This window comes from Mya arenaria, chromosome 3, assembly GCF_026914265.1.
Source record: "Mya arenaria isolate MELC-2E11 chromosome 3, ASM2691426v1".
In the NCBI taxonomy this organism is placed as follows: domain Eukaryota; kingdom Metazoa; phylum Mollusca; class Bivalvia; order Myida; family Myidae; genus Mya; species Mya arenaria.
This window is the reverse complement of record NC_069124.1, coordinates 8,961,521-8,987,231: the sequence shown is the minus strand read 5'-3', so window position 1 is coordinate 8,987,231 and position 25,711 is coordinate 8,961,521. Positions and strand designations below refer to the sequence as shown.

The window sequence follows — 25,711 nt, the reverse complement described above, 5'->3', positions numbered from 1 at the left end:
ATACCTTAGTTTTGTGGCAGTGTCGTCATCTCACGCTTGATTTCCGATTAGTTATTGTTGAACATGTTGATATGTCTTCAAATATCATAGTTTATTGTCACTAGATGACCCCTGTAGGTCAAAGATCATGGTGACTTAGACTAGAAAAATGAATGGTGCTCCAAACCATCGACACATGATTAACAGAAATCTGTTTTTAAACTTTTTGTTATTTCTTTTGATTAAGATTGAATAATTGTAAGTTAAAAAAGTATAATTTTGTTCCAGTGTTTTTCCACTGTGTTCCCCCAGTATTTCAAAGGAGAGGAGACATTTGAGACCCTGATATCCTTCTTGAAAGATGAGGATGAACAAGTTGGTAAGGACAAACTTTCGATGTCCTATCTATAAATATTTGGCCATTTAATCTCGTGAGAAATCTAATTTGAAGTCTGGTTAACTCTTCAGCTACCAGGTTACTTACATTCCTATGTTACATGGTATATCATTTCCCTCCTTATTCCAGCTGATGTCACATTACAGATTATCACAAACTGTGGAACGGATCTTGAAACCCAAAGTCCTGATGTTTTTTCGTAAGTTATTAAATGCTTACTGTACAAGCTTTAATGACCTTTTAGTTATTGGCACATTGGGATTGGCAAAAAAATAAAAGGAACACACAGAATTATTTTGTATAGCTGATGCTAGAGTACATTTAAAGTTCTTTAGATTTCATAAAACATTGATCCACTGGATTTTTATGGAAGGAACTTGTTGCATGATTTGTTTGCTGAATATTTCAGAAAATTGTTACCAATACTCCAGCACACTGCAAAGATCGGAAGTCCAAAGCAGGCAAAACATGCATTACGGTGCATTAACAAAATTGTGAAGAATAAAGAACCTGTTTTCTCACAGATATTTGAGGTAAGAATGTGCTACATTAACATAGGGATAATACTTTACCATGAATTTAGTGTTAAAAATTAGGTGATAGGATATAGTTGTAAATGTATTGTATGTACCTGCTTTTATAGTGTAAATAATGTGATTACCCTGCGAAAAAATGGAGTTACAACTTTGCGTATAACTAAAAAATGGTTTATTATAAGAAGTGAGATATTTTAATGAAACTCTTACAGGGACTGTAATTTTGCATATGGGGAGCAAGGTCTATTGCTAAGCCTAAAATTGTAGAGATTTACCAATGGAAATTGTATGAAGATGGCGTAGGTGTTGTATAAATACATCTGAGATTCATTTGCATGGTCTTGACCATTTAAACATACTACTACTTATTCCTGCCAAGAATGGACTCGATCCTGATTCATTTAAGCTTATAGCAGTCGTGGTGGTAGAGCTCGAACAATGTGTAGAACTGCTCAAAATGATTAATACAAATAAAGTTACATAACACATCACTTTCTACATTCTAGTATGTTCGAAACAACCTGAAGCCTGAGTCTGCCAACTACATCACATCAATAGTGGCCCTGGGTCACATAGCGAATATGTGTTCAGAGGCGTTCTCCAGCAGCATGAAAACCATCGTCTCCAAGGACATAGTCAAAGATCTGCTAATGGAGGATAGGGTAGGTGGACATGGTCAAAGATCTGCTCATGTAGGATAGGGTAGGTGGACATTGTCAAAGATCTGCTCATGTAGGATAGGGTAGGTGGACATTGTCAAAGATCTGCTCATGTAGGATAGGGTAGGTGGACATTGTCAAAGATCTGCTCATGTAGGATAGGGGCGGTTGAACATTGTCACAGATCTGCTCATGTAGGATAGGGTAGGTGGACATTGTCAAAGATCTGCTCATGTAGGATAGGGTAGGTGGACACCCTTCATGTTAATGACTATGGGGCCGTCTTACTGTGTCACCTATGTAGCAAATCTCATCACAAGCTAAACTATTGATGGAGTCATGTCCCTTAAACAATTGAGATCAATAGACAATGTTTGCATCTGACAGCATATGTGGTCTTTGCTTAACTTATTAACCTCTTAAGAATTGTACTTAGCCATTACCTCTTTGAAGAACATTTGGTCAACAACCATTGAATTGCTTCTCTTTTTCCAGACACATGGGGAACAAGTAATGGACAGCTGGTATTCCGATCATTTGGTCACAGAGGAAACAAACGCCAAGGTAAAACATAGCTGTTGTTGAAACTAGCATGAAAGCCTGGGGCCTGCTGCACACAGGCCATTGGTTGTTTTTTAGAGGTGGTAATTTTTTTTATTGGCGAAATATAATCCCTTTGTTGGCCAATTGAATGGAAGTATGACATGAAAGGTGGCCTTAATGAGCTCAAGCCCGGCACTATGAAAAATCATAGCTGGACTTACACATGGTTGAAGAATGAATGAAGATTATAAGTATGTATATTTACTATTCAGATACAAGCTATGAAGCTGTTAATGCGCTGGCTATTGGGGTTGAAGAGCAATGTGAATAACTGCTGTACGTCCACTCTGCGGCTACTGTACACCGTCATTGTTCACGAGGGAGATCTCATGGAGAAAATGCTAATAAAGTTAGTACAACTGTAAACAGGACTTGTTCACATTTACAATGTGGCATGGAGAGCAATATGAACAATATGAAGAACTGATACTTAAACTCTTGGGCTACTTTAAAATGTTATTGTTCTTGATGTTTAACATGTAAGTTTTCATAACGGTCTTCATTAGCCTCAGACATTTTGTTATCAGAATGATTGATCTCAGGCCAATGCACTTCTCCACAAATTTTCTTCTGTTTTATGTTTTTTACGCTTGATCATGAAAATTTATATATGTTGTCAAAGCCTGAGGTGTTCATTAAGTCTTAATTTTCTTTGCATGAGGACCAAGAGTTAATAACAGATAAAACTGTGTATATTTCAGTAAGCCTGAGCTAGCCCGACTGCGCCTCCAGGCTGGTTGTGTGATACTGAAGCTGGCGGAGGAACCTGTGTTTGCTGATCTCATTCAACAAGAACAATTCCAGGCCCTTGCACTTCTCATAAATGTATGTCTTATTTTTATCTGATATAGTTTGTCTTGCACAATGTCTTTAAAAAGTAAAAAAGATGAGATGCATATCAACTTAACAATATTCTTATTATCTTGGCAAATATAATAATGAAAAAAAGCAATTTTCTGTATAAGTAAGGGCTGTTGAACTTTTTACATAAACTTAACATAGTTGTTTGAGTTAAAAAGTTCCATACACAGGATATTAAGGAAAATGAAATGCTTGAAACAAGCTCATTTTGCTAATGCTAAAGGGAAACTGCAGGTAACCCATTTGTCTGGCTCAGTGACCACAAACAAAACTCACTGCGCCCAGGCTGGGAAATGAACCCAGGTCAGAAGCGAATGTGCTTACTGGACAACCATTTTATATTAAAATAATATAATAATTATTTAGTGTGATTCATCTTACAGGACAGCTGCTACCATGTCCGTATGCGGTTCTCAGAGAAGCTAAACAAGGGCCTGATATCCATGCGTCTACCCCTTGAGTTTATGTCAATCTTCAGCCTCGCAGCTAACGACCCTGTTCGAGAGAGGCGCACCACCATTAAGAAGTTTCTGCAGCTCAACATTCAGAGACGCAGGGACTTTCTTAAACAAAACCAAGTGCTTGGAGGTAATGACAGAGTTCTTCTGTACTCTTTTGTTCATGATCGTCTGTTATTTAAGTGTTAAACGATTTCGAATATACATTATTGTTGATGTTGTCGGCTGCAGCTTACATTGTTGTTCAAATACTTGGCTTTAGCAAAAATTGGCTTACGATATTCTGGCAAAACTTGACACATATATTGTTTGTACAGTGTTTCTTTTCCACTGCAAATGGGGATGAAGTTCAGCTCAATTTACAATCCAAAAATGTATTCTTTTTTAATAAAATTTGTGCTTAACATTTACCGTCTTAAAACAGTAATAAACATTTACCGTCCTAAAACAGTAATAAATATATATATAAAAGTTTGTATTTTTTTATCTTTCAACAGTCCAACTACAAAAGTTAAAATGTTAAAAGCCTTATTCTCTTAAATATCTTCAAACCCAACATCTTAGAATTTTAGGCATTTTTTCCCTATTTTCACAATGAAAAGCCCTAGCCCCATTTACAAGAAAGGTGATAGAAAAAACACTGTTATAACAAAAAAATATGAAAGCAAATGTTATTCATTTGGCTTAAACTTTTGTTGAGTAATTTATATGTTCAATGGATTCATCAGCGTTTTATTTGGTTCTTTCTCTTTTATATACATGTTAATGGGTTATAATTAAACCTTATTGTCCTTTTTAGCGCGAAAAGAGTGCATGGATCTTTTAACTATACTTTTTAAGACAAATAAAAGGCAAACATCTTTATACTTCATGCTTTTTGCAGCTAAGAACACAGATGATAAGGGTTTGTATAGATCATATGCAGAAGTTTTTACATGTTTAGCTTATCTGTCTTTCAAATCCAAAATGAGGAGGTCTTGTCATGGTTTTGACTATGGTGTGCAAAAACCTAAATCTTGGCCATAACTTTAAAAAACATTTTAAAATATTTGAATGAGACTTGGTATACATGTTGCCTGATACAATCAACACATGTACTGAACCAGGGCCTGTAACTCTGGCCTTAATAAAGTTATGCCCCTTTAACGACTGTAATACAACTGAAGAGCATTTATGTTCGCTTCAATGTGCTCTAGTGTCTTTGCTTACTACTGGTATATTAGGTGATGGTTTATGAGACAATAATTGAGGAGAATATTAACAGTCAGATGATGAATTTTCCGATAATTTCACATGGGCTTATGTTTTTTCAAATATAATTTTTTGGTTTTCAGTTGCAAAACATTTTTTTTGGATTTTGAAGATTTATTATTATTATTATTATTATTATTATTATTATTATTATTATTATTATTATATGCCAGATGTTTGTAGTGCTCTTTATATATATATAAAATAAACATTCAAAACTGCTGAAAACCATTTATAAACCAGACTTTAAGTATGTTATCATTTTATTTAAAAGTGGTCTACTTTCATTTTCAACATAGTGGTGCAATTTTTACTTCTTTCTTCTATAAAAAGCACATTAACAATGACTCCCATTAATATTTGCACTAAAATAGTATTATGCTTACTAAACATATACTTGTATATCATATAGCTAATATAGTGTGTGTTTTCTGACCAATTTGGGGCTAAAACCTCGGCCCAATACTAAATCATATACTTTTTTTCCTAAAAATTTTACTATTGCACCGCAAATGTGTGTCATATCTATAAATCTGAGTTTCTCTTAATCACTAATTTTTTCAGATTTACGGTTTTATAAGAATTAAGCTGATATTAATGATCGGGATAATTATGGAGGCATAACAATACTCAGTTGTTTTGGAAAACTTTACTTTTATCTGAAATTAAAGGTTAAATGACTTTGGATGGATTCAAACTTCATTCTATTTGAAGAGCAGGTAGGTTTCAGAAAGCACTATAGTACTGTTAATCAAAATTTTCAGTAAAACTGTGACAGAACTTAAATTTAGCCAGTATTAAAAAAATGCTTATGTTACCTGTTTGTCATAATATAAATGTTACCTTTCGGCTTTAGGGAACCTATTCCGGTACCTGCCAGAATCTGTAATATTCTACACCATCCATTTGCTAGCTCATGATAATGAAATGAATTTTACGATTTTGCTTCAGGGAAGCTATTCCAGTACCTGCCTGATTATGTAATGCCCTACACCATCCACTTGCTAGCCCATGATCCAGACCTCCGGTCTTACGAAGAAGTGGGCGCTCTCAAAAACATCAAGGAGTAAGTCCATTAGCTGTTATCATAACAAGGAGTAATATAGGCTTATTCATTTGCTTTAATTGTACATGTGACAGATATATTTCTATGGCCCCTTAAATATTCTCTAATATTTCAAAATCAAAAAAAAAAGATATAGAGGATATCTGTGGACAGGACTGAATTACATTTTAATCTTACACCAATTATTCTGTTTCTGTTATGCTAAAATTTAAGAAAGAAGTCTGTTAAACTAGTGTAAATTTCTAAATGCATGACAACTAGAATGTTTGGATGTCTTTTCCTTAATGTTCAATGTGGAAAAGTGGGTGCTATGTTACTTTTATTAAGCAATAAGGGAACCAAACTGTAGTAGCAGTGAAATAACATAATATTTCATCAAACAGCATAGAAGAGACTGGTATTGTTAATTCTTTACGCTTAAATGGCTTCTGAAAGTGAAACAGTGAAATAATATAATATTTCATCAAAAAGCATCAAAGTGACTGGTATTGTTTATTCTTTACGCTTAAAATGGCTTCTAAAAGTGCACAAGTCGAAAAACCTGAGTCATGTACTTCATTGTGAAATCTTCGCCTGCTATGTTTGTGCTTTGTTCTCCTAACTTTGGAATATAGGTATAAATGCAGCTAGTCTCTCGAAATCCTTTTGAGAAGGAATATAAGCCAGATGGACAATTCATGTGTTTCATGCATTACTCCAGTTGCTTGTGGTTTTTGATGGAGACGTTGGCATCTCGCACTGAGGAGTAGAACCACCATATCATCTGACATCCCTTAGATTACTTAATTCATTTCTCTTGTTTATGTAAGTTTCAAAATGTCCCTATGTTTCATTTCATTCTAAAGTAGCACAATAATTGTATAAAATTGACAGGGATTTAGGGGACATTCCCCATCAGATTCCAATGGGACAGCGTGAAAGAAGCTGGATGGGCTGACACTTATTGCCGGGTTTTCTCTTTTTTACCAGCTACTGTATCATTTTGAAACCTCTTTTACCACCCATGTAAAATTTTATCCTCATACATTTTAGTCCATCCACTCTCACTCCAGGTGCCTTTGGTTTATGATGGAGCCATTGGTCGCGAGAAGTGAGGAATACAACTACCATTTCTTCCGTCGCCTCATAGAGAACATCAAACAAGCTAAGGATCTACAGAACCCTGATGAGGATACTAACAAGGTGGGAGTTATCATGTCAGAGATGACGATACTAGCAAGTTGAAATCACTTGTGTGCTTTTCTGGACATTTGGTTTAGAAATAGTGAATAAAACCTTGAAATTAAAAATATGGCTTTGAAAACAAATTCAACAAGGGTCTATGCCCCTTGACCTGATTTTAGCCTGAATCCCTTGTATACCTCGGTACATTCAAACTAAATTTTCAGGATCAGGTTTTTGGGTCTGTTATCATCGCTGATGATGTATACATGTATTTGTTTCTATTTATGCCTAAAAAAATACCTGTGTTTAGGGCAAGACCCTACATGGCCAAACTCCTCAACTTTTTTCTTTTGACCCTAGAGAAGAAACATTTTCCAATTTTTAGTTCTTGACCATTTGTGTTGATTACAATTAAAAATGAAGTAACCATTATTTTTTTACAATATACCAAAATTTCATGGTAAGCATTTATGACTTGCTTTACTGTTTTGACTGGACTTTAAAAACATTTGTTCCTACCCTACCTATCATTTTTTGAAACCTTTTCCCTTAACTCATATACAAAAATTAGGCGCTATAAAGGTTGTTTTACATGCTTTATATATTGTTTGTTCTTCAGCTCACCCAATTGTATAAATCTTTTAGTTAGTTTGCACATTTAGATGATTTGATAGGTTGATTGTGAAACACTTAAATACAATCAGCTGCTGAACTTTAGTCTTAACAGTGTTCTCTCTTACAGAAACTGTATGCAGTGTGTGACCTTGCCCTGGGCCTCCTACAGAAAAACCTGACCAACATAGTTCTCAAAGACAGTAACGTGGACCCTGTTCTGCCAGGAAAACTATTCTCTAAACCAAACAAGGTATGCACAATCATGTAGATATACTAAATAAGTTACCAAATTACCCTATCATACTGTATATTGGACCCTAGCATAGAAAGGACACAGGCCAAAAAAATACCTGAAAAATCTGGAAAAAAAAACCTAATACCATAGATATTTTTTATATTAAATTTCAGGACAAAAAAAAACTGTTCTATAAAACGGTCGCTTTTGATAAACAAGTCAAAGATGATAAACTGGATGGTTGCCTACGGAAATTGTAACAAGCCTGGCTATGTAAGCTTCAAATTTTGAGCAAACCATGCAAATCTTTTAACAGTGCAGTGATTGGACAGTGATCAAATATGTCATGATCCCAAATGTTTAAAACTAGTTAAACAGTTTTGTGGCTGGTAGAAAATATTATCTTCATATATGGTGTATATAACCTCGGGATAGTGTGATGCCAGGAACTTTTCATAAGAATATAAAAATTCAGGCTAGTTCATTAAAAATCTGCTTTCTAAGGCTTATCATTTTTACTGCTGCTGAATCCTGGACAGTGGTTGAAATCATATGCAGCTTAAGACTGGTGGAATGTATGCAGGGATTGTTAAAAATCTGAATAATAAATAGCAGGGCATGTTGCTACTCCTTTTTCCATGAAGCGATATATAGTAAAATTTCAGAGGTTAAGCTTTGCAAACCCTGCACTGGTGAAACAGTTTTCTGGACTTGCTCAAATTCTGGAATTAATATAGTTGGATTTGTTTGCGGAAGTAAAAAGTATACCAAGCACTAATGCCAGTATTCAGACTTGTTCATTGAAGTCTAATTTTGATGACGAAGAATTCTAACTCTTGACCTCGAATTCTTATTCCAATCACTTTGTTAAATGAAGGCACAGCGTAGCACTGTAGAAAATCCTTAAATATTGCAATGAATTATTAATGCAAAGTGGAAATGAAATTTCCTGGGCTTAGTGCAAGGCAGTTTTTACTAAATAACCGTCTAGCACTAAGACCTTGAAATGTGATTTTAGTGCACGTAATAAATTTAAGAGAGTACTAAGCTTAAGGGGATTTTGTTGACGACTAACCTGATTTCATCTAAAAAAATTTTCTTTATTTTAAGTGTGTGTTTTGTGATTAATGATAGTGCAGATGCATTAATGGACTGTTTATAAAGTGATGATCAAGAAAATGCATTAATATTGTTATTTGGTGAAGAAAAGCTTTTAACATTTCTTTTAACATTTGCTTTGTGTATAAATCGGTATTATTAGGTTGTTAAATACATTTTAACATCAATGCTATTTATCTTGCAGGAATCTCTTAACAGCACAGTGTATTTACCTAAGGATTTCAACTTTGAAAAGGTATGAGTTAGAACAACTTGGTTTTAATGGGCAAAAATAGCAAACTCCAAGTTTTGAATGCACTATAATGCAGATGATCATACAATCAGTAGTGTCTGTCTGCACATTTCATTTAACTTTTGAAAGTAGACCAGTGAATTCATTGTAAACAACTTACAAAAAAAACATATAAAGAAATTATCCTTATAGTAACACAAAAGTTAATGTTTTTCTAAGGGGAATCAATTTATACATTTAAGTTATTCAAAGATTAAAAAAGGTGAAAATGTCTTTGTATTGGTATTCAGGCAGTTATTTTGTGGTTAGCAAAGTCTTGTGCATAACCTTGAAATTTATATAGGTATCCATATGGAATTTGTTTTAAATGTTAAGAGTGACAAAACAAGTATGTTTAGTAGCTTAGGTCAAAACAATTCTTCAGTTATGGTTTTTGACCAACTGTCTAGAGATATAAATCAGAAAACTATTGGCACTTGCATGCTATGTGGTACTTCTGCCTTGTCCTAACTATGTATCTTCCCATATTACAGAAGAAGGGTATCTCAGAGCCAACGGACGCTGCACAACCTGCCCACAACGCACCTAGCACATCAGGCGCAGGCTACTACCGAGGCCGTCAGCCCAAGCCCACCACCTTGGAGACCATTGTGGTCGAGAGTCCAGGGCCTGTGGTGAACCCAAACCCCACATGTCCCCGGGAACCCAAGAAGAAGAAAGTCAAGTCAGTAATCTTTCAATGATTACTTACCTTTATCTATAAAAATATATAAGTGTTTTGAGTTCCATCTTCCCTTAGAACTGTGTGATTTACATGAACAATTGTTAAGCAGACATTTTGAACTCAAAATAATTCTAGGAACGTAGATGAGAATTTGTTTTTATGACTACGCCTTATAAATTTATGCTTTAACCATTTGATTATCAGTTAAGTTGTAGATTTGCTGACCCTCGATACAAATGTTTTGATAGCTTTCATGTATGCACATCTTGTCTTTAGAATTTAGAAACCTGAAAACATTGGTTTGAAACATTATTTGAAAGTTCAGTTTAGGGTCACTAGGTTTTAAAGTGTGGATTCATTTTAAGTCTTGTTGTTTTGGTTGTTGTCATGGTCTCAGTGGTGTCAGCGGCATTATGTGAATACTTTGACTATGGACATAAATCAGAGCTTCTAAAATTTTGAAATCTCAGTTGGTCCTGGTCCCTCTTCGGCCGCCTCATATCTTGAGGAAAGTGGACAGATGATAAATTCATTGTTTTGAGTGTAGCAAAGGTGAGACAATTGTTTACATGAGAAAAAAAGACGGCAAAGTCGACTTCTCTTTGATGTAATAAAACAAGTCGATTAACACAGCAAAGTTATTGCCCGAATGGTGCTCGTGGATGTCCCCTGTCAATTTGGGGATGTGTGAATAACAAAAGTATTGACGGAAATTATAAAAACAGAACAGGAAAACAGCAACTGAGGGGCATTCGCATTAGCTCTGCAGTGTTTTTGTATTACTTTGTATGAACTTTGGATGACATATTTCAGAAGAGAAGAAAGCCCAGATGAGTCAATTGAAGGTGAAGCAAAAACTCCAAAGAGAACCAGCAGGGCTCGGGGTTCAAAGTCAGCAGCTGCTGCCAAAGGTGCTGATAGTATTGAAGATGATGACAGTGAAATCGGAGAGCCTGAAACACCCCAGGGCTCTGACATAAGCTCAGAACCAAAGTCATCGCCCCCTCCGAAAAAACACACCCAAGGGCGAGGCAAGGGAAGGGCGATGGCTCTGGGGAAAAGAAATAAGAAAAACGTTGAGCCAGATGAATCATCACAGGAAAGTGTAGGAAAGAGTGATTCTCAGGAAGAAATGGAAGCTTCTCCGGAAATGAGAGACACTAATTCACAGGAATCGGAAGTTACATCACCACCAAAGAAAAGATTGCTTAAGAGAACAATGGCGGAAAGTGGTCAAACTCAAAAACAGTCGCTACAAAGTAATAAAAAGACTGGTGGTAAAAAGGGTGGAAAGGCTGGTGCAACAGCTGCAGACACTAAAGAGAGTGCAGAGATTAGTGGTGGTAAAAAGGGAGTGGTACAAAAGAAGGGCAAGGGTGTTGTGAATCAAAATGGTGCAAAGGGAAAAGGAAGGGGCAGGAAAAGGACTAAAGAGGAAAGTGAATCAGAACAGGAAGAAGAAGAGGAGGAAGAGGAAGAAGTTGCAGCACCCAGCAAGAAGAGAGCGAATACTAGTACTGCAAAGGGAAAAGGACGAGGCAACAAGAGGGTTAAGGAAGAGAGCGAGTCTGAAGAAGAAGAAGAGGAGGAAGAAGAAGATGAGGAGGAGGAGGAGGAGGAAGATGAGGAGGAGGAAACTGCGTCATCAAGTAAGAAGAGAAAATTCAACCTAGAGAAGGATGCTGTCCCTGCACCTAGTCTCGGCAAGAAAAAAGCTGCCAACAAAAAGTAAGGACTTGTTATAGGTTTTAAACCATTTCCACTTGAGGTGTTTGTGTTGTTCACTCAGATATTGGTATAAGTGATTGACGTTGTTTTGAGAGTTACTTTAAAGCTAAGTTAATAAGCTTACAGTACTGTATAACATATTGGCTAAAATGACCGGCATGTTTTTCATTGAATGTTTATAAATTGTAATTATCTGTGTATGAAGCCCATTTGTCAAGTGCATGGTTATTATCTGCACAATGATGTGAATGTTTTCATGCATGGATGAATTGCAATTCTGAAATATTATGAATTGCAATTCTGAAATATTCATTATTAATATTTGCACTCGTTGCTTCAAATTTTCTTCAGGAAAACTTAACAGTGCAATAGCAGTGTAAATATAAGCTCATAAGTATTGTAAGTATTTTGCAGTCGAGGAATATCAGTACTTAACGTGGTTTTCAATGATGATTTTTAGTACACTTCTACAATCCCTGTTCTCATTCATACCTGCCCAGGTCCAACCCGTCCTCGCCCGCTAGTTCTGTATCGAGTGTCGCATCCACACCAAAGAAGGCTTCCCCAGCCAAGAAAGCTACAACAAAGGGCCCCAAACCATCGGCTAGTGCAACTCTGCCTGCCAGAAATGTGTATGTCAAGTCTTTATTCAAGTATTTTAACTGAATGTTAACCCATTGGCTCGATTTTGCTTAGCTCGATTTCCTCATTGGCTCAAACTGGATGTAAAAGACAGATTTTGTTTTATTCTTTGTAAGCATTCCGGCTTGGCTTTATATATCCACAAGGCTGTAAGTATTTTGGCCGGTCCCTGGGATGGCGAGCCAGTTGGTTTCAACTGTATGTTTTGATTACTCATTGTTTATCTTCTGAACTTGCTTTTGTAGTTCATATCTTACTGGTATTATATATCAATTACGGTATCATTACATACATTTATTTTGGACATGAACATTTTAAACTGAAAAGTATAGGTGGTTATGCCTCCACGTGAAGTTAGTAAGTCTTATTGAAATGAAATGATATTCAAAAGGTCAAAAAAGAAGAAATCCAACATTATTGTACTGTAATATGTACTTAAGGAGAAGAGGCAGGCAGCTGTCTAACGGCACATCAGCGTCAGAAACCGACACCAGCTCACCGGGGAAGGCTGCTGCACTATCCAGGGTCATACAGAAGAATGTAAGTATACTGTGGAAGTTAGCTTGATGTTACAATTCTGTGTATGTTTTAATCATTGTTAACATCCTCTATGACTAGTTATCTATTCCTGGCTTATCCAGTTTTAATATTTATATCTACATGTATGAATAATATGCTAATCATACTAAAATAATTAAAATAACACTTTCATAGTGTTATGAATGTGTTTGAATCAAAGGGGTTGTTCTGAACTGTGATTGAACTTGTGAATATGAGGACATGATATATTTTATGATTCTTTTGTGTTTCAGACCAGACGAGCTCCTCCAAAAGGCAAAAAGTGAATGAAGGAATTAGAGGCTAATGAGGAATATACATTTTAAATGGGGCAGTGGAATAAATCATTATTGTTTCATGAAGTGTGAAAGATTGGAATTGGCCAGGTGCACTTCAGGGATATTGTCCAAAAGCAGTAATCTGTTCAACTAGGACGTTTAAGTATTGTTTGTTGTTTCTGCCAAGTTCTTTTTTCATCATTCAGAAGTTTCAAAACATGCAAAGATGAAGTGATAGTCAATGGACCATTTGATTTTTCAATTTCTGTTAAATGTTAACAATAAATGGAGGTTGAGGCAAGAAGATTGGGGACAGAAAGAATTGCTCGGAGTAAAATGCAGCATGCACCTAATTGTGTTAAAAGTTCCTTTACCTTGAATGCAAATTGAGGAGATGAAAATGATCTGGCCCACAGGTGAGCTCTAATGCTCAGGTGGTAAATATACTTGTTCCTTTTGAAGATCTGATAAATATCAAAAGTACGTAAATGCAAATGAACCAGACATTCATCAGGTCGGTGGACCATATGTGTGTTAATAAGCAGCTACTTTCCTTTCAGATGTTTCAAATGAGTATTATGTCTGCTCTTTTAATGAGTTTGAATGAAATGAGGTTTAAGATTGCTTATTGATTTATTACTGACTAAGTGAATTAATTTTGTTTTGTACAGTCACTGAAAAAGACAGATATTTCAATATTTTATTTCGTAAAAACATGGTATATGTACACAGAACAGTACAAATATGGTATAAGCTATATGTACACAGAAATGTACACATAAACATTACTGTCACTTAATGAGTATTTTTAAATGAACAAACGATTGAGCACATCTCTTTTTACCAGTGAACACTGTCGCATGTTTGCGAAACGTGAGTTTTAAATTCGTGTGAACATATATGTGTATGTTGTTGAACATTTATCAGTTCTTTATGTTCCCATTTGCGTTTTCATCAATTCATTGTATCTAATAATGCTGTTTCATTATGCATCTTTGTCATTGATTTCTTGATCATGAAATAAATCATTTCATAAAAAATTGTTATTTTTTATATCATAATCAGCAAAAAAGCCCATGTTTAGGTCCCCTTCAAAAGATGTATCGTTAAAAGGTTCTTATGTTAGGCTTGGGGTAACAATTTACAAATGTTTGTGTCGAACGCGACATACATATATATATATATATATATAGACGTTGATTTGTGGGTCATGATCAGTTGGATCTTTGAGTAGATCCGCTCAGTAATAGAAGAGTTACACCCCTTTCATATTAAACAGAACCTGTTTATGTCTTGTGCGAACAACTGAAGTATTTATTATCCAGTCATAATTATTAATAGACATAATATATGAGTTTATGCAACTTGGCGACAGCGTTTGTGGGCGTAATGTATTGGTCAAATTTGATCAAGGGTTTGGTTACACCGGAGTAATGTTCCTTTTTACGAACAAAGTAATAGTTATGTCTTGTGCAGATCATTTAGGCAATCCTTTTAATATTCTGTATTGGTCAATCATGATGACACTGCTTGTGGTGATAACCGGCTACTTCCAAGTTATGTCCATTTTACACTTTATGAGTGCAGACAATTACTTCGTTATTATGCAATCAGGATGAAACTTAGTGACAGGGTTCATAGGCATAATGCGACCGCTCAAAGTACACCAGTTATACCCCTTACTAATTGATTGGATGAGCTAATCCATTTCTCAATTTACTACAAAGTCTGCTCCCTTTACATTAAATTTGTTTAACTGTAATTGGCGTTACTTTGGTCGGTATTGCGAATTTTAGTTAGCTTTGCAGTATTTACCGCGTTGCGCAAGAAAATTGTCTTGTATACAGGTCAAAAAACTGACATGAAAAAAGTACATGCAGAATTGCAGAGATTTATGTCATTGTTGACTTCTGACAATCTTATGATCATACAACATTGACTTTATTTACACTGATAATATGATCATGCTGGATATCCCTATCTTGCCCACGAGCAAAGATGAAAAATAACCTGTATGTAAAAAAGCTTGTGTAAGATAGAGATAGGTAATCCTCGAGCAGTGTGTCATCTGCGAAAACTCCTCATTTCCGTAAAATGCTCTACGCTCGGGTTGGGATTAACCTGTCTTTCACGAGCAGCCATGGAAGATACTTCTGACTCGCAATCGAATTAGCTACATCGGTTTTTGATACAATTAAGAATAATATTGGGAAATTGAGCACCTGCCATTTTTTAACACACGTTATTTCCTTTGACAAAAATGTCAAACTATTTTGCGGATGTAGCTCAAAAGGTATTCCACCTATACACATGAAACTTGATCAGGTTGTTGTTGGTCAGCATGGGTTGTTTCACCTTGTCTTTTCTTTTAGTTTTGGTCCTGTCATTACCCTTGAATTAGAAAATAAAACATCTATAGAAATGTGTCGAATGTAGCACCAAAAGTATTTCGCACTCATGGAACATCATAGGGATGTTGGTCGGTGTATGCTGTTGTGCACCTGCACTCATGGAACATCATAGGAATGTTGATCGGTGAATGTTGTTGTGCACTTACACCCATGGAACTTCATAGGGATGTTGGTCGGTGTATGCTGTTGTGCACCTGCACTCATGGAACATCATAGGAATGTTGATCGGTCTAAGCAGTTGTGCACCTGCACTCCTGGACATCATAGGGATGTTGGTCGGTGTATGCGGTTGTGCACCTGCACTCATGGAACATCATAGGGATGTTGGTCCGTGAATGCTGTTGTGCACTAACACCCATGGAACTTCATAGGGATGTTGGTCGGTGTATGCTGTTGTGCACCTGCACTCATGAACATCATAGGAATGTTGATCGGTGAATGCTGTTGTGCACCAACACTCATGGAACATCATAGGGATGTTGGTCGGTGTATTGTGTTGTGCACCTACACTCATGGAACATCATAGGGATGTTGGTCGGTGTATGCTGGTGTGCACCTGCACTCATGAACATCATAGGAATGTTGATCGGTGAATGCTGTTGTGCACCAACACTCATGGAACATCATAGGAATGTTGATCGGTGAATGCTGTTGTGCACCAACACTCATGGAACATCATAGGGATGTTGGTCGGTGTATGCGGTTGTGCACCTGCACTCATGGAACTTCTTAGGGATGTTGGTCGGTGAATGCTGTTGTGCACCTGCACTCATGGAACATCATAGGGATGTTGGTCGGTGTATGCTGGTGTGCACCTGCACTCATGGAACATCATAGGGATGTTGGTCGGTGTATGCTGGTGTGCACCTGCACTCATGGAACATCATAGGGATGTTGGTCGGTGAATGCTGTTGTGCACCTGCACCCATGGAACATCATAGGGATGTTGGTCGGTGTATGCGGTTGTGCACCTGCACTCATGGAACATCATAGGGATGTTGGTCGGTGTATGCTGGTGTGCACCTACACTCATGGAACATCATAGGGATGTTGGTCGGTGTATTGTGTTGTGCACCTGCACTCATGGAACATCATAGGGATGTTGGTCGGTGTATTGTGTTGTGCACCTACACTCATGGAACATCATAGGGATGTTGGTCGGTGTATGCTGTTGTGCACCAACACTCATGGAACATCATAGGGATGTTGGTCGGTGAATTGTGTTGTGCACCAACACTCATGGAACATCATAGGGATGTTGGTCGGTGAATTGTGTTGTGCACCTACACTCATGGAACATCATAGGGATGTTGGTCGGTGAATTGTGTTGTGCACCTACACTCATGGAACATCATAGGGATGTTGGTCGGTGTATTGTGTTGTGCACCTGCACTCATGGAACATCATAGGGATGTTGGTCGGTGTATGCGGTTGTGCACCTGCACTCATGGAACATCATAGGGATGTTGGTCGGTGTATGCTGGTGTGCACCTGCACTCATGGAACATCATAGGGATGTTGGTCGGTGTATGCTGTTGTGCACCTGCACTCATGGAACATCATAGGGATGTTGGTCGGTGTATGCGGTTGTGCACCTGCACTCATGGAACATCATAGGGATGTTGGTCGGTGTATGCTGGTGTGCACCTGCACTCATGGAACATCATAGGGATGTTGGTCGGTGTATTGTGTTGTGCACCTGCACTCATGGAACATCATAGGGATGTTGGTCGGTGTATGCTGTTGTGCACCTGCACTCATGGAACATCATAGGGATGTTGGTCGGTGTATGCTGGTGTGCACCTGCACTCATGGAACATCATAGGGATGTTGGTCGGTGTATTGTGTTGTGCACCTACACTCATGGAACATCATAGGGATGTTGCTCGGTGAATGCTGTTGTGCACCTACACTCATGGAACATCATAGGGATGTTGGTCGGTGAATTGTGTTGTGCACCTACACTCATGGAACATCATAGGGATGTTGGTCGGTGTATGCTGGTGTGCACCTGCACTCCTGGACATCATAGGGATGTTGGTCGGTGTATTGTGTTGTGCACCTACACTCATGGAACATCATAGGGATGTTGGTCGGCGTATATTATTGTGCACACGCCATTTCTTTCACATGTCACTCTTTGAATCCACAGATCAATGTTTAACCAATCCCGTGTCCAGGCGACCTCTTGGGGGTATTCATAACGACAGTGATAGCTTTGATTTTCTCGCCAGTCGTTTTGTCTGATATGAAACGATCAGCAACTCTATTACTTGATACAATTCGGAATACCTCGGCCTACTAAAATTCTGAACTTACGAACTACTTCTTATGATGTACTGGCATACATCCGAGGTTGTTTTCGATGGAAAATGGCCAAGGTGTTCCGAATGTATCTGATACCTGTGAGTTAGTGACATTTGTGTGTCAATGAACTCATATAAGGACCACGCTTGCAGTATGACATATTAATTTACAGACACGACGTCATTATTTGGTTGCCCACCGGCTGAAAATGCGTTATATTATAAGTTAGTTTGAACATAAATGTTTGATATCTTTATGACTAATAAGAACTTGGTGAATCAGCCCTTCTTAATCATTAAGATTGTACACAATATGTTCTAACTATTACGGAAACCAACAACTTGGAAGAAAAATGTGCTGATGACGTGCGCACACGAATAAACGACTTAACTGTGGGGTCTTAATTAGCCATTACTTCTGCACACATAAAGGACAGATATGTATTAATGTTCAGTGAAACTTGATGCTTATAACCTTTAGAACAAATATACACAACCACAGCTGAGAGACCAAACGAACACTATTATAGACGCATTTCGTTTCTTTTAAGATAACCTTCCTTCCAATTTTCTTTTCATTTGGAGGCGATTATTCTGGTCGACGTCATTCCTGTGATAAGGCGAATGCCTCTGTTTCCAAATACGATCTCCATAACAAATCCCACATTTCTAAAATTAAACCCCCGTGAAAGGTAAATTGTCAAACTATCGCATATTATCGATACTAGATTGATAGCTCTTTATTAATCCGAACATTACGGCATAGGGTTTAAAGATCCAAACGAATGATATCAAATATGAAAAGATAAATTGATCTTGTGCCAAACTCGCAATATTTTTCTCATTTACACTTGAGTATTCGGCATGTTTTTGGATTTGAGATTTGAGTTTGACACCTCTATAAGAGGGTTTCTAAAATTGCACAAAAGGCGACTGTTCCTGCTTTATGATGCACTACTCAAAAATCTCGAATATCTCGGCCAAATTTCATAGAGTAATCTTGATGAATGATATCTGGTTCGTAGAGCTGATGACAATTATCAATGAAAATAGTTTTTAATAAGCTCCATTCTTAACAACTTTCGTAAAAAATATCCACGATCAGAAATCACTGGAAGGTAAGTATACGCTAAACGCTGCTTATCGATCAATCCTGTGGGGATATAAACATTGAACCCCATAGCAATTCTTTATTTATAAATGGATCTAGTAAATCATGGGACAGAGTAAAAACGTTTGTCAGAGCCCTGTTTCTACTTTCAATGCAGATTATTTACAATGCGATGATACATTGAAGTGATATTTTTATAAGAAGATAAAAGGAATATTGGTTCACGAGTTAAATTCGTCTTATTAATGACTGGATCAGAACCGTCTTTGGCTCTACTATTAGACACAGTAGTTGCAATTTGTGAATAAATAAACAACAAAGACATTTTCTTTGCAGTCAGTCGCATCATCAACTCAGCCATGAAGTAAAAAAAATGAATACAACAAGTATTGTTCATTTGCGTATATTCTGTTCTTTGACCAGTACAAACATGCAAGAACGCAACACAACACATAACATCTTAACATACAAATATGACAAAGAATCAGAAGTTGTCGGTAAATGCAAGTTCTGCAAATGTATCATAAAATATAGGAAATGACCAGTACTCTTATATCTATATAGAACCGATGTGAACTAAGCGCAAGTGGGGTTAATGTGATACACTAATAGGAATAGTGGTTTGTTATCATCTGGGTTTAACCCATGGACCGATCTTTCAAAAAATGCTTATTTTGCATATTGTTTGAAATGAGAATTAGATATGGAGAGAAAATGGACACTACAGAGAGTTTTCGCCACCTTATTTGCGTAATATGTGCATAGGAAAGCAATATAAACAGACCAATTAATATTTTAAGTGGCATATTGTTACGTCCGTGCTTTTGGCACCTTTAGATTATTGACAATGAATTATGAGTTGCCGACTATTTGTGGAATTGGAAAATTAGGAACAAAAATATGATTATGAATCAGAAACGTCATAACTGTTAAACACTTGTGTCTACGACGTTCTTGTAAGAAGAGAGCAAAGTTCGATTTAATAATGTCATTGTAATCGATTTTAGTTGTAATGAAAAGTGCACATTTGAACGTAAAGACAAACGTGTGGAAGAAACAGAAACTATGTAATCAGAAACAACAAATGCATCAAGTGCACTTTATTCTTATGTGCAGAACTGTGTTCAAAGTATTCCCAAGTTCTTTGAAGAACTATCCATCAGTTGCAGCACCAAGCATTCTCTTCATACAAAGTTGAAATGATCTCATCGAAGTTCCTCCTCATGTTATTTCAAAAGTCAATCCACTAGACAAGCATTACTGAAGCTAGAATTTCTACATCATATTGGCGACCCTGTCACAACACTATAAATTTTAGCACATCTCGGAATGTTTAGTACAAAGTCAAGGTCATGTAGCTGTCAATGCGAAGGTCAACATTTTGTCACATCCAAGGTCACGTCAGTTCCGGTCAGTGTACCGGGGGCATGATTTTACGCTTTCGTTTTATTTTCTCTTTCAAGGACGGAGCAAGTTTTACTGACTGGGGTCTATCAAAAACACCGTCAATATTTTCCGGGGAAGACTTACATGTTTGAATAATTTCTAGCTGTAGTAACTGTCCTGATAAGCCATTTACCTCTTGTTCAAGTCTTTCAAGGTTATCTGAGAAGTTGTCAAGGTTAGTTTTCAAAGCACCGTAGGATTTTTCACTAGTTTCCAGCTTTATGCTAAGCATGTCCTTTTGTTGAGCTTTCGCTTGTATTTTGTACTGAACACCACTCAGATCCTGTTCAAGATGATCCAAAAATCCTTCGAGCTCTTCGACCTGTTTCAGAAGTCTTTGTCTCTTCAATTGTAAGTTATAGTTCTTCTTGGTCTGTGAAAGTGTGATCTTGAGAAAATCCACCATACTTTCTTTCTGCGATTTCTCACCATACTTCATTTGCATCTGTTGTTTGTACACACCGAAAGTTTGTTCTAATTGATTCAGATCTGTTTCAATTCGCTGCAGCTTCTCTTTGTTATTGTGTAGTAAAATATTGGCAGATTTCACAGCTTTCTCAAATTTCTTCAGCTTTTCTTTCTGTATTTTCATTTCGTCAACCCTTTTCTTGGCCATTGACCTCGTTTCTCGGATGTAGTCATTGATTTCGTACATGTACTTCTCATCTCTATCTAACCACATCAGCGCTATGCTCAACATTGATTCGATCTTTTCCGTAAGATCCGGGAACAGCCGAAGTATCGGAAAAGCCTTGAGATCACAGGAAACAAGGATTCCTTCTGTGAACTTGGTATGTGAAAACATATCCTGATGAACTCCGCTTGAGTAGCTCTTAATCAGGATCTGAGTGTCATTCAAAGTTCGTTCAAGGTCGGTCAAATATTTGGTGATCTCTTCCGTATATCTAGCCGATACATCCAAATGAATTTCAGTGTTGTTATAGTAACTAATACAGTTGCCACGCAACCGTTCCACTACACTGGTCTTGAACTTATTCAACAAAATCGTCATACTCTCCATTGTAGCCTTAATATTTTCCCAGAATTCGGATATGAACCCTATCTCCCCTTTATCGACCTCACATTTTTCCCGGAGAGTATTCAAAAGGGTGACTATTTCGAGCTCACTGTCTAGGACCTTAAGCGTGACATTTTTGCGCCTTAGCTCGTTGTTGGCTTGAAGGAATTGTTCATTACACTTGACCAAGTATTTCTCGAATTCATCCTCTTCGTCCGATGCACACTGGTAGAAGCTGAGCTTTAACTGGGTCAACTCCTCTTCGCTCTCTTTGACCTTTAAAAAAGATTGTATATAGGATGAAGGTTGTTCACAGGAACTACATTTGTAACGGTTATGCACCAGTCAATTGTAACCACGCCCCGCCCCCCCCCCCGGGGGGTATACCAGGGATAGCGGCGGAAATGGACAGTGTGTTTACCTTCTAGGTGGCCCGGCGGTGCCGAGTGGATGCGGTCATTTTGTTTTCGTGCCAAAATAGCGGGGAATGGACCTTACCTAGGATGTCCCCGGGGTACGAGGGCATTTGGCGGGGATTTACCAGAAGCTTGTCCCCACAAGTGGGGGATTTCACCTGGGCTGGACCGAAAGTCAAAGTCCTCGCTATTCCCCGGACTTGGGGGCTGTGGTTACAATTGACTAGTGCATTATTCAAAGTATAAAAAATGCATGTAAATCCTAATCCTGATAGCCTTCTATGAATTCATGGACATTACATTGTACATAATTATATGATACAAGCTGTAAGTATACGGTTGAAAAATCAAATGATCATTTCCACTACTTTAATGTCGTTGAATCAATCCAATAACAATTGGCACAGAACCTTTGACTTAATGAACTCTATAAAAACACAGAAGCAGGACCTTCAGCAATCAATGGCACTACCATTTTATCTGTTGTATTTGACAAATAAAGAGACAGGAGTTTTAGCTGGTACTCTCGTTTTATTGAGAAACTGTAGACACATCTCAGTGGAATTTTAAAACAAAACCAACTGTTAACCTGGGAAAGTTGTTAATAATCAAAGACAATGCACATTTTACATGATCTGATTCATTCCAGAAAAATGACAAAGCTTCGTTGACTCGCCTTTGCTCACAATGCTCGCGTTGAGTCTCAGACAGTCTAGCTGAACGCATTTGTGATTAAGTTGTGGTGATGTAATTTCATCATTTAGCTATCTTTCTTTAAAACTCCTTAATTGTAAGCACAGATACGTAAGCTAAGCATGCTGTGCAATTAAATGCAAACATGACACATCTCACTAGGTAGTTGCAAGACAGTCTTAACAAAATGAGGCTCAAGCACTAAAGACACAGTGCATTTAACTTACAAATCTCAAGACATTAGAGCAGTGTACACAGTACCTTTAACCTGATGAAATCTATTCCCTCCAGGTACGCCCTCTGCAAGCCGCTCTTGACCTCTGCTAGCGTGGCGGGTGGTTGGACCAAGTCATCAACGCTCTGAAAATAGAAAGCATACATGCACTTTGAAGTTGATCGTCTTTTTTTTATATTTTTGCAGAAACAATAGGCATTGTCAAACTCGTGGTGTCACCAAAGGCGGGTGCTCCTTTCATAAAACTTCAAGTAGATCATTGACCATAACTAGAAATCTGCTTAAGACTGCTCACATGGAAATAAATATTAAAGATGATATGTTTTTAATACGAATATTAGTACAATAAATAACTTTGGCTTATTTTAAAGGAGTTATGCCCCTTGGATAACTTATACTGTTAAACAAATTAACAAGGGTTGGTAACAGTGTTCATGGTGTAACTTAATCATATGAAAAAAAAATGTGTGTACACTCTGTGTTGGACAATTAGTTTTTATTTGCAAAAGGACACCCGTGTACGGTGTTTCTTCACAACAGAAACATTTGCCACGTTTACAGCAGGAGAGTAAACAATGAACATAATGAAAATAATGCATGTGTTCCTGTTTAATTTATCAAACATTTTATAATCTTAATGTTTCGCAAATGTTTATTTAGACCCAATGTCTTAGATTGAAAACAGTATGACATTTTGTGATAAGTTTAAACATAGGCTTAGGGAGATTATACGATATACATATTTATCAGAATATGTCTAAACAAGGTCGTGAAGTTCGGTTAAGATAAATCTCATTAAGGTGATCCCATTGTGATAGATCCCATATCTCCATCCCATTGAGACAGATCCAATATCTCCATTCCATTGAGATACATCCAATATATCCATCGCATTGAGATAGAATCCCCATCCCATTTATCTCCATCCCATTGAGATGGACCCATATCTCCATCCCATTGAGATAGATCCCATATCTCCATCACATTGAGCTAGATCCCATATCTTCATCCCATTTATCTCCATCCCATTTAGATAGATCCGATATCTCCATCCCATTGAGATAGATCCCATATCTCCATCCCATTGAGCTAGATCCCATGTCTCCAACGTATTGAGATAGAGCCCATATCTCCATCCCATTGAAATATATACCATAGTTCTATCTCATTGAGATAGATCCCATATAGTCAGCCCATTGAGATAGATCCCATGTATCCGTCCAATTCATCTTCGCACAATTGAGATATATCCTATGTCTCCATCCCATTGAGATAGATCCGATATCTCCATCAAATTGAGATAGATCTCATATCGCCATCCCATTGAGATATATCCTATAAATCAACCCCATTGAGATAGGTGCCATATCTCCATCCCATTGAGATAAATCCCATGTCTCCATACCGTTGAGATAGATCCAATGTCTCCATCCTATTGAGATAGATCCCATACTTCCATCCCGGTGGTCGGTGTATGCTGGTGTGCACCTGCACTCATGGAACATCATAGGGATGTTGGTCGGTGTATTGTGTTGTGCACCTGCACTCATGGAACATCATAGGGATGTTGGTCGGTGTATGCTGTTGTGCACCTGCACTCATGGAACATCATAGGGATGTTGGTCGGTGTATGCTGGTGTGCACCTGCACTCATGGAACATCATAGGGATGTTGGTCGGTGTATTGTGTTGTGCACCTACACTCATGGAACATCATAGGGATGTTGCTCGGTGAATGCTGTTGTGCACCTACACTCATGGAACATCATAGGGATGTTGGTCGGTGAATTGTGTTGTGCACCTACACTCATGGAACATCATAGGGATGTTGGTCGGTGTATGCTGGTGTGCACCTGCACTCCTGGACATCATAGGGATGTTGGTCGGTGTATTGTGTTGTGCACCTACACTCATGGAACATCATAGGGATGTTGGTCGGCGTATATTATTGTGCACACGCCATTTCTTTCACATGTCACTCTTTGAATCCACAGATCAATGTTTAACCAATCCCGTGTCCAGGCGACCTCTTGGGGGTATTCATAACGACAGTGATAGCTTTGATTTTCTCGCCAGTCGTTTTGTCTGATATGAAACGATCAGCAACTCTATTACTTGATACAATTCGGAATACCTCGGCCTACTAAAATTCTGAACTTACGAACTACTTCTTATGATGTACTGGCATACATCCGAGGTTGTTTTCGATGGAAAATGGCCAAGGTGTTCCGAATGTATCTGATACCTGTGAGTTAGTGACATTTGTGTGTCAATGAACTCATATAAGGACCACGCTTGCAGTATGACATATTAATTTACAGACACGACGTCATTATTTGGTTGCCCACCGGCTGAAAATGCGTTATATTATAAGTTAGTTTGAACATAAATGTTTGATATCTTTATGACTAATAAGAACTTGGTGAATCAGCCCTTCTTAATCATTAAGATTGTACACAATATGTTCTAACTATTACGGAAACCAACAACTTGGAAGAAAAATGTGCTGATGACGTGCGCACACGAATAAACGACTTAACTGTGGGGTCTTAATTAGCCATTACTTCTGCACACATAAAGGACAGATATGTATTAATGTTCAGTGAAACTTGATGCTTATAACCTTTAGAACAAATATACACAACCACAGCTGAGAGACCAAACGAACACTATTATAGACGCATTTCGTTTCTTTTAAGATAACCTTCCTTCCAATTTTCTTTTCATTTGGAGGCGATTATTCTGGTCGACGTCATTCCTGTGATAAGGCGAATGCCTCTGTTTCCAAATACGATCTCCATAACAAATCCCACATTTCTAAAATTAAACCCCCGTGAAAGGTAAATTGTCAAACTATCGCATATTATCGATACTAGATTGATAGCTCTTTATTAATCCGAACATTACGGCATAGGGTTTAAAGATCCAAACGAATGATATCAAATATGAAAAGATAAATTGATCTTGTGCC

The 25,711-nt window shown here is 37.5% G+C and overlaps 2 protein-coding genes across 4 annotated transcripts in view; one reads left to right on the top strand and one right to left on the bottom strand.

Moving 5' to 3' along the window:
• The window catches only part of LOC128227647 (sister chromatid cohesion protein PDS5 homolog A-like), a 28,551-nt gene extending 14,412 nt beyond the window's left edge, over positions 1–14,139 (top strand). For 2 of the 3 annotated variants that reach the window (XM_052938379.1, XM_052938380.1), the window contains exons 18-35: positions 268–358; positions 506–575; positions 786–909; positions 1,419–1,574; positions 2,067–2,135; positions 2,387–2,523; positions 2,876–2,999; positions 3,419–3,623; positions 4,377–4,397; positions 5,696–5,810; positions 6,863–6,992; positions 7,717–7,839; positions 9,128–9,178; positions 9,709–9,899; positions 10,713–11,627; positions 12,128–12,259; positions 12,710–12,809; positions 13,082–14,139. In XM_052938379.1, coding sequence (XP_052794339.1) covers positions 268–358; positions 506–575; positions 786–909; positions 1,419–1,574; positions 2,067–2,135; positions 2,387–2,523; positions 2,876–2,999; positions 3,419–3,623; positions 4,377–4,397; positions 5,696–5,810; positions 6,863–6,992; positions 7,717–7,839; positions 9,128–9,178; positions 9,709–9,899; positions 10,713–11,627; positions 12,128–12,259; positions 12,710–12,809; positions 13,082–13,114 — 2,787 coding nt within the window. In that variant the 3' untranslated portion in view covers positions 13,115–14,139. The remainder of the gene's footprint in view (positions 1–267; positions 359–505; positions 576–785; positions 910–1,418; positions 1,575–2,066; positions 2,136–2,386; positions 2,524–2,875; positions 3,000–3,418; positions 3,624–4,376; positions 4,398–5,695; positions 5,811–6,862; positions 6,993–7,716; positions 7,840–9,127; positions 9,179–9,708; positions 9,900–10,712; positions 11,628–12,127; positions 12,260–12,709; positions 12,810–13,081) is intronic. The other variant, XM_052938381.1, reaches the window with a different exon arrangement.
• Positions 14,140–19,320: 5,181 nt separating this feature from the next.
• On the bottom strand, positions 19,321–24,200 carry LOC128228888 (uncharacterized). The gene is made up of 3 exons (XM_052940433.1): positions 24,195–24,200; positions 22,768–22,866; positions 19,321–21,673 (listed from the first exon to the last, which is right to left on the bottom strand). The coding sequence occupies exons 1-3, from the start codon at positions 24,198–24,200 to the stop codon at positions 20,345–20,347; spliced, it is 1,434 nt and encodes a 477-aa protein (XP_052796393.1). The 3' UTR covers positions 19,321–20,344.
• Positions 24,201–25,711: the final 1,511 nt, after the last annotated feature.

Coding starts and splice junctions, on each gene's coding strand:
- LOC128228888 (XM_052940433.1), bottom strand. Junction 21,674..22,767: donor TAGATTTCATCAGGTTAAAG/GTACTGTGTACA, acceptor TCTTTTTTAAAG/GTCAAAGAGAGCGAAGAGGA.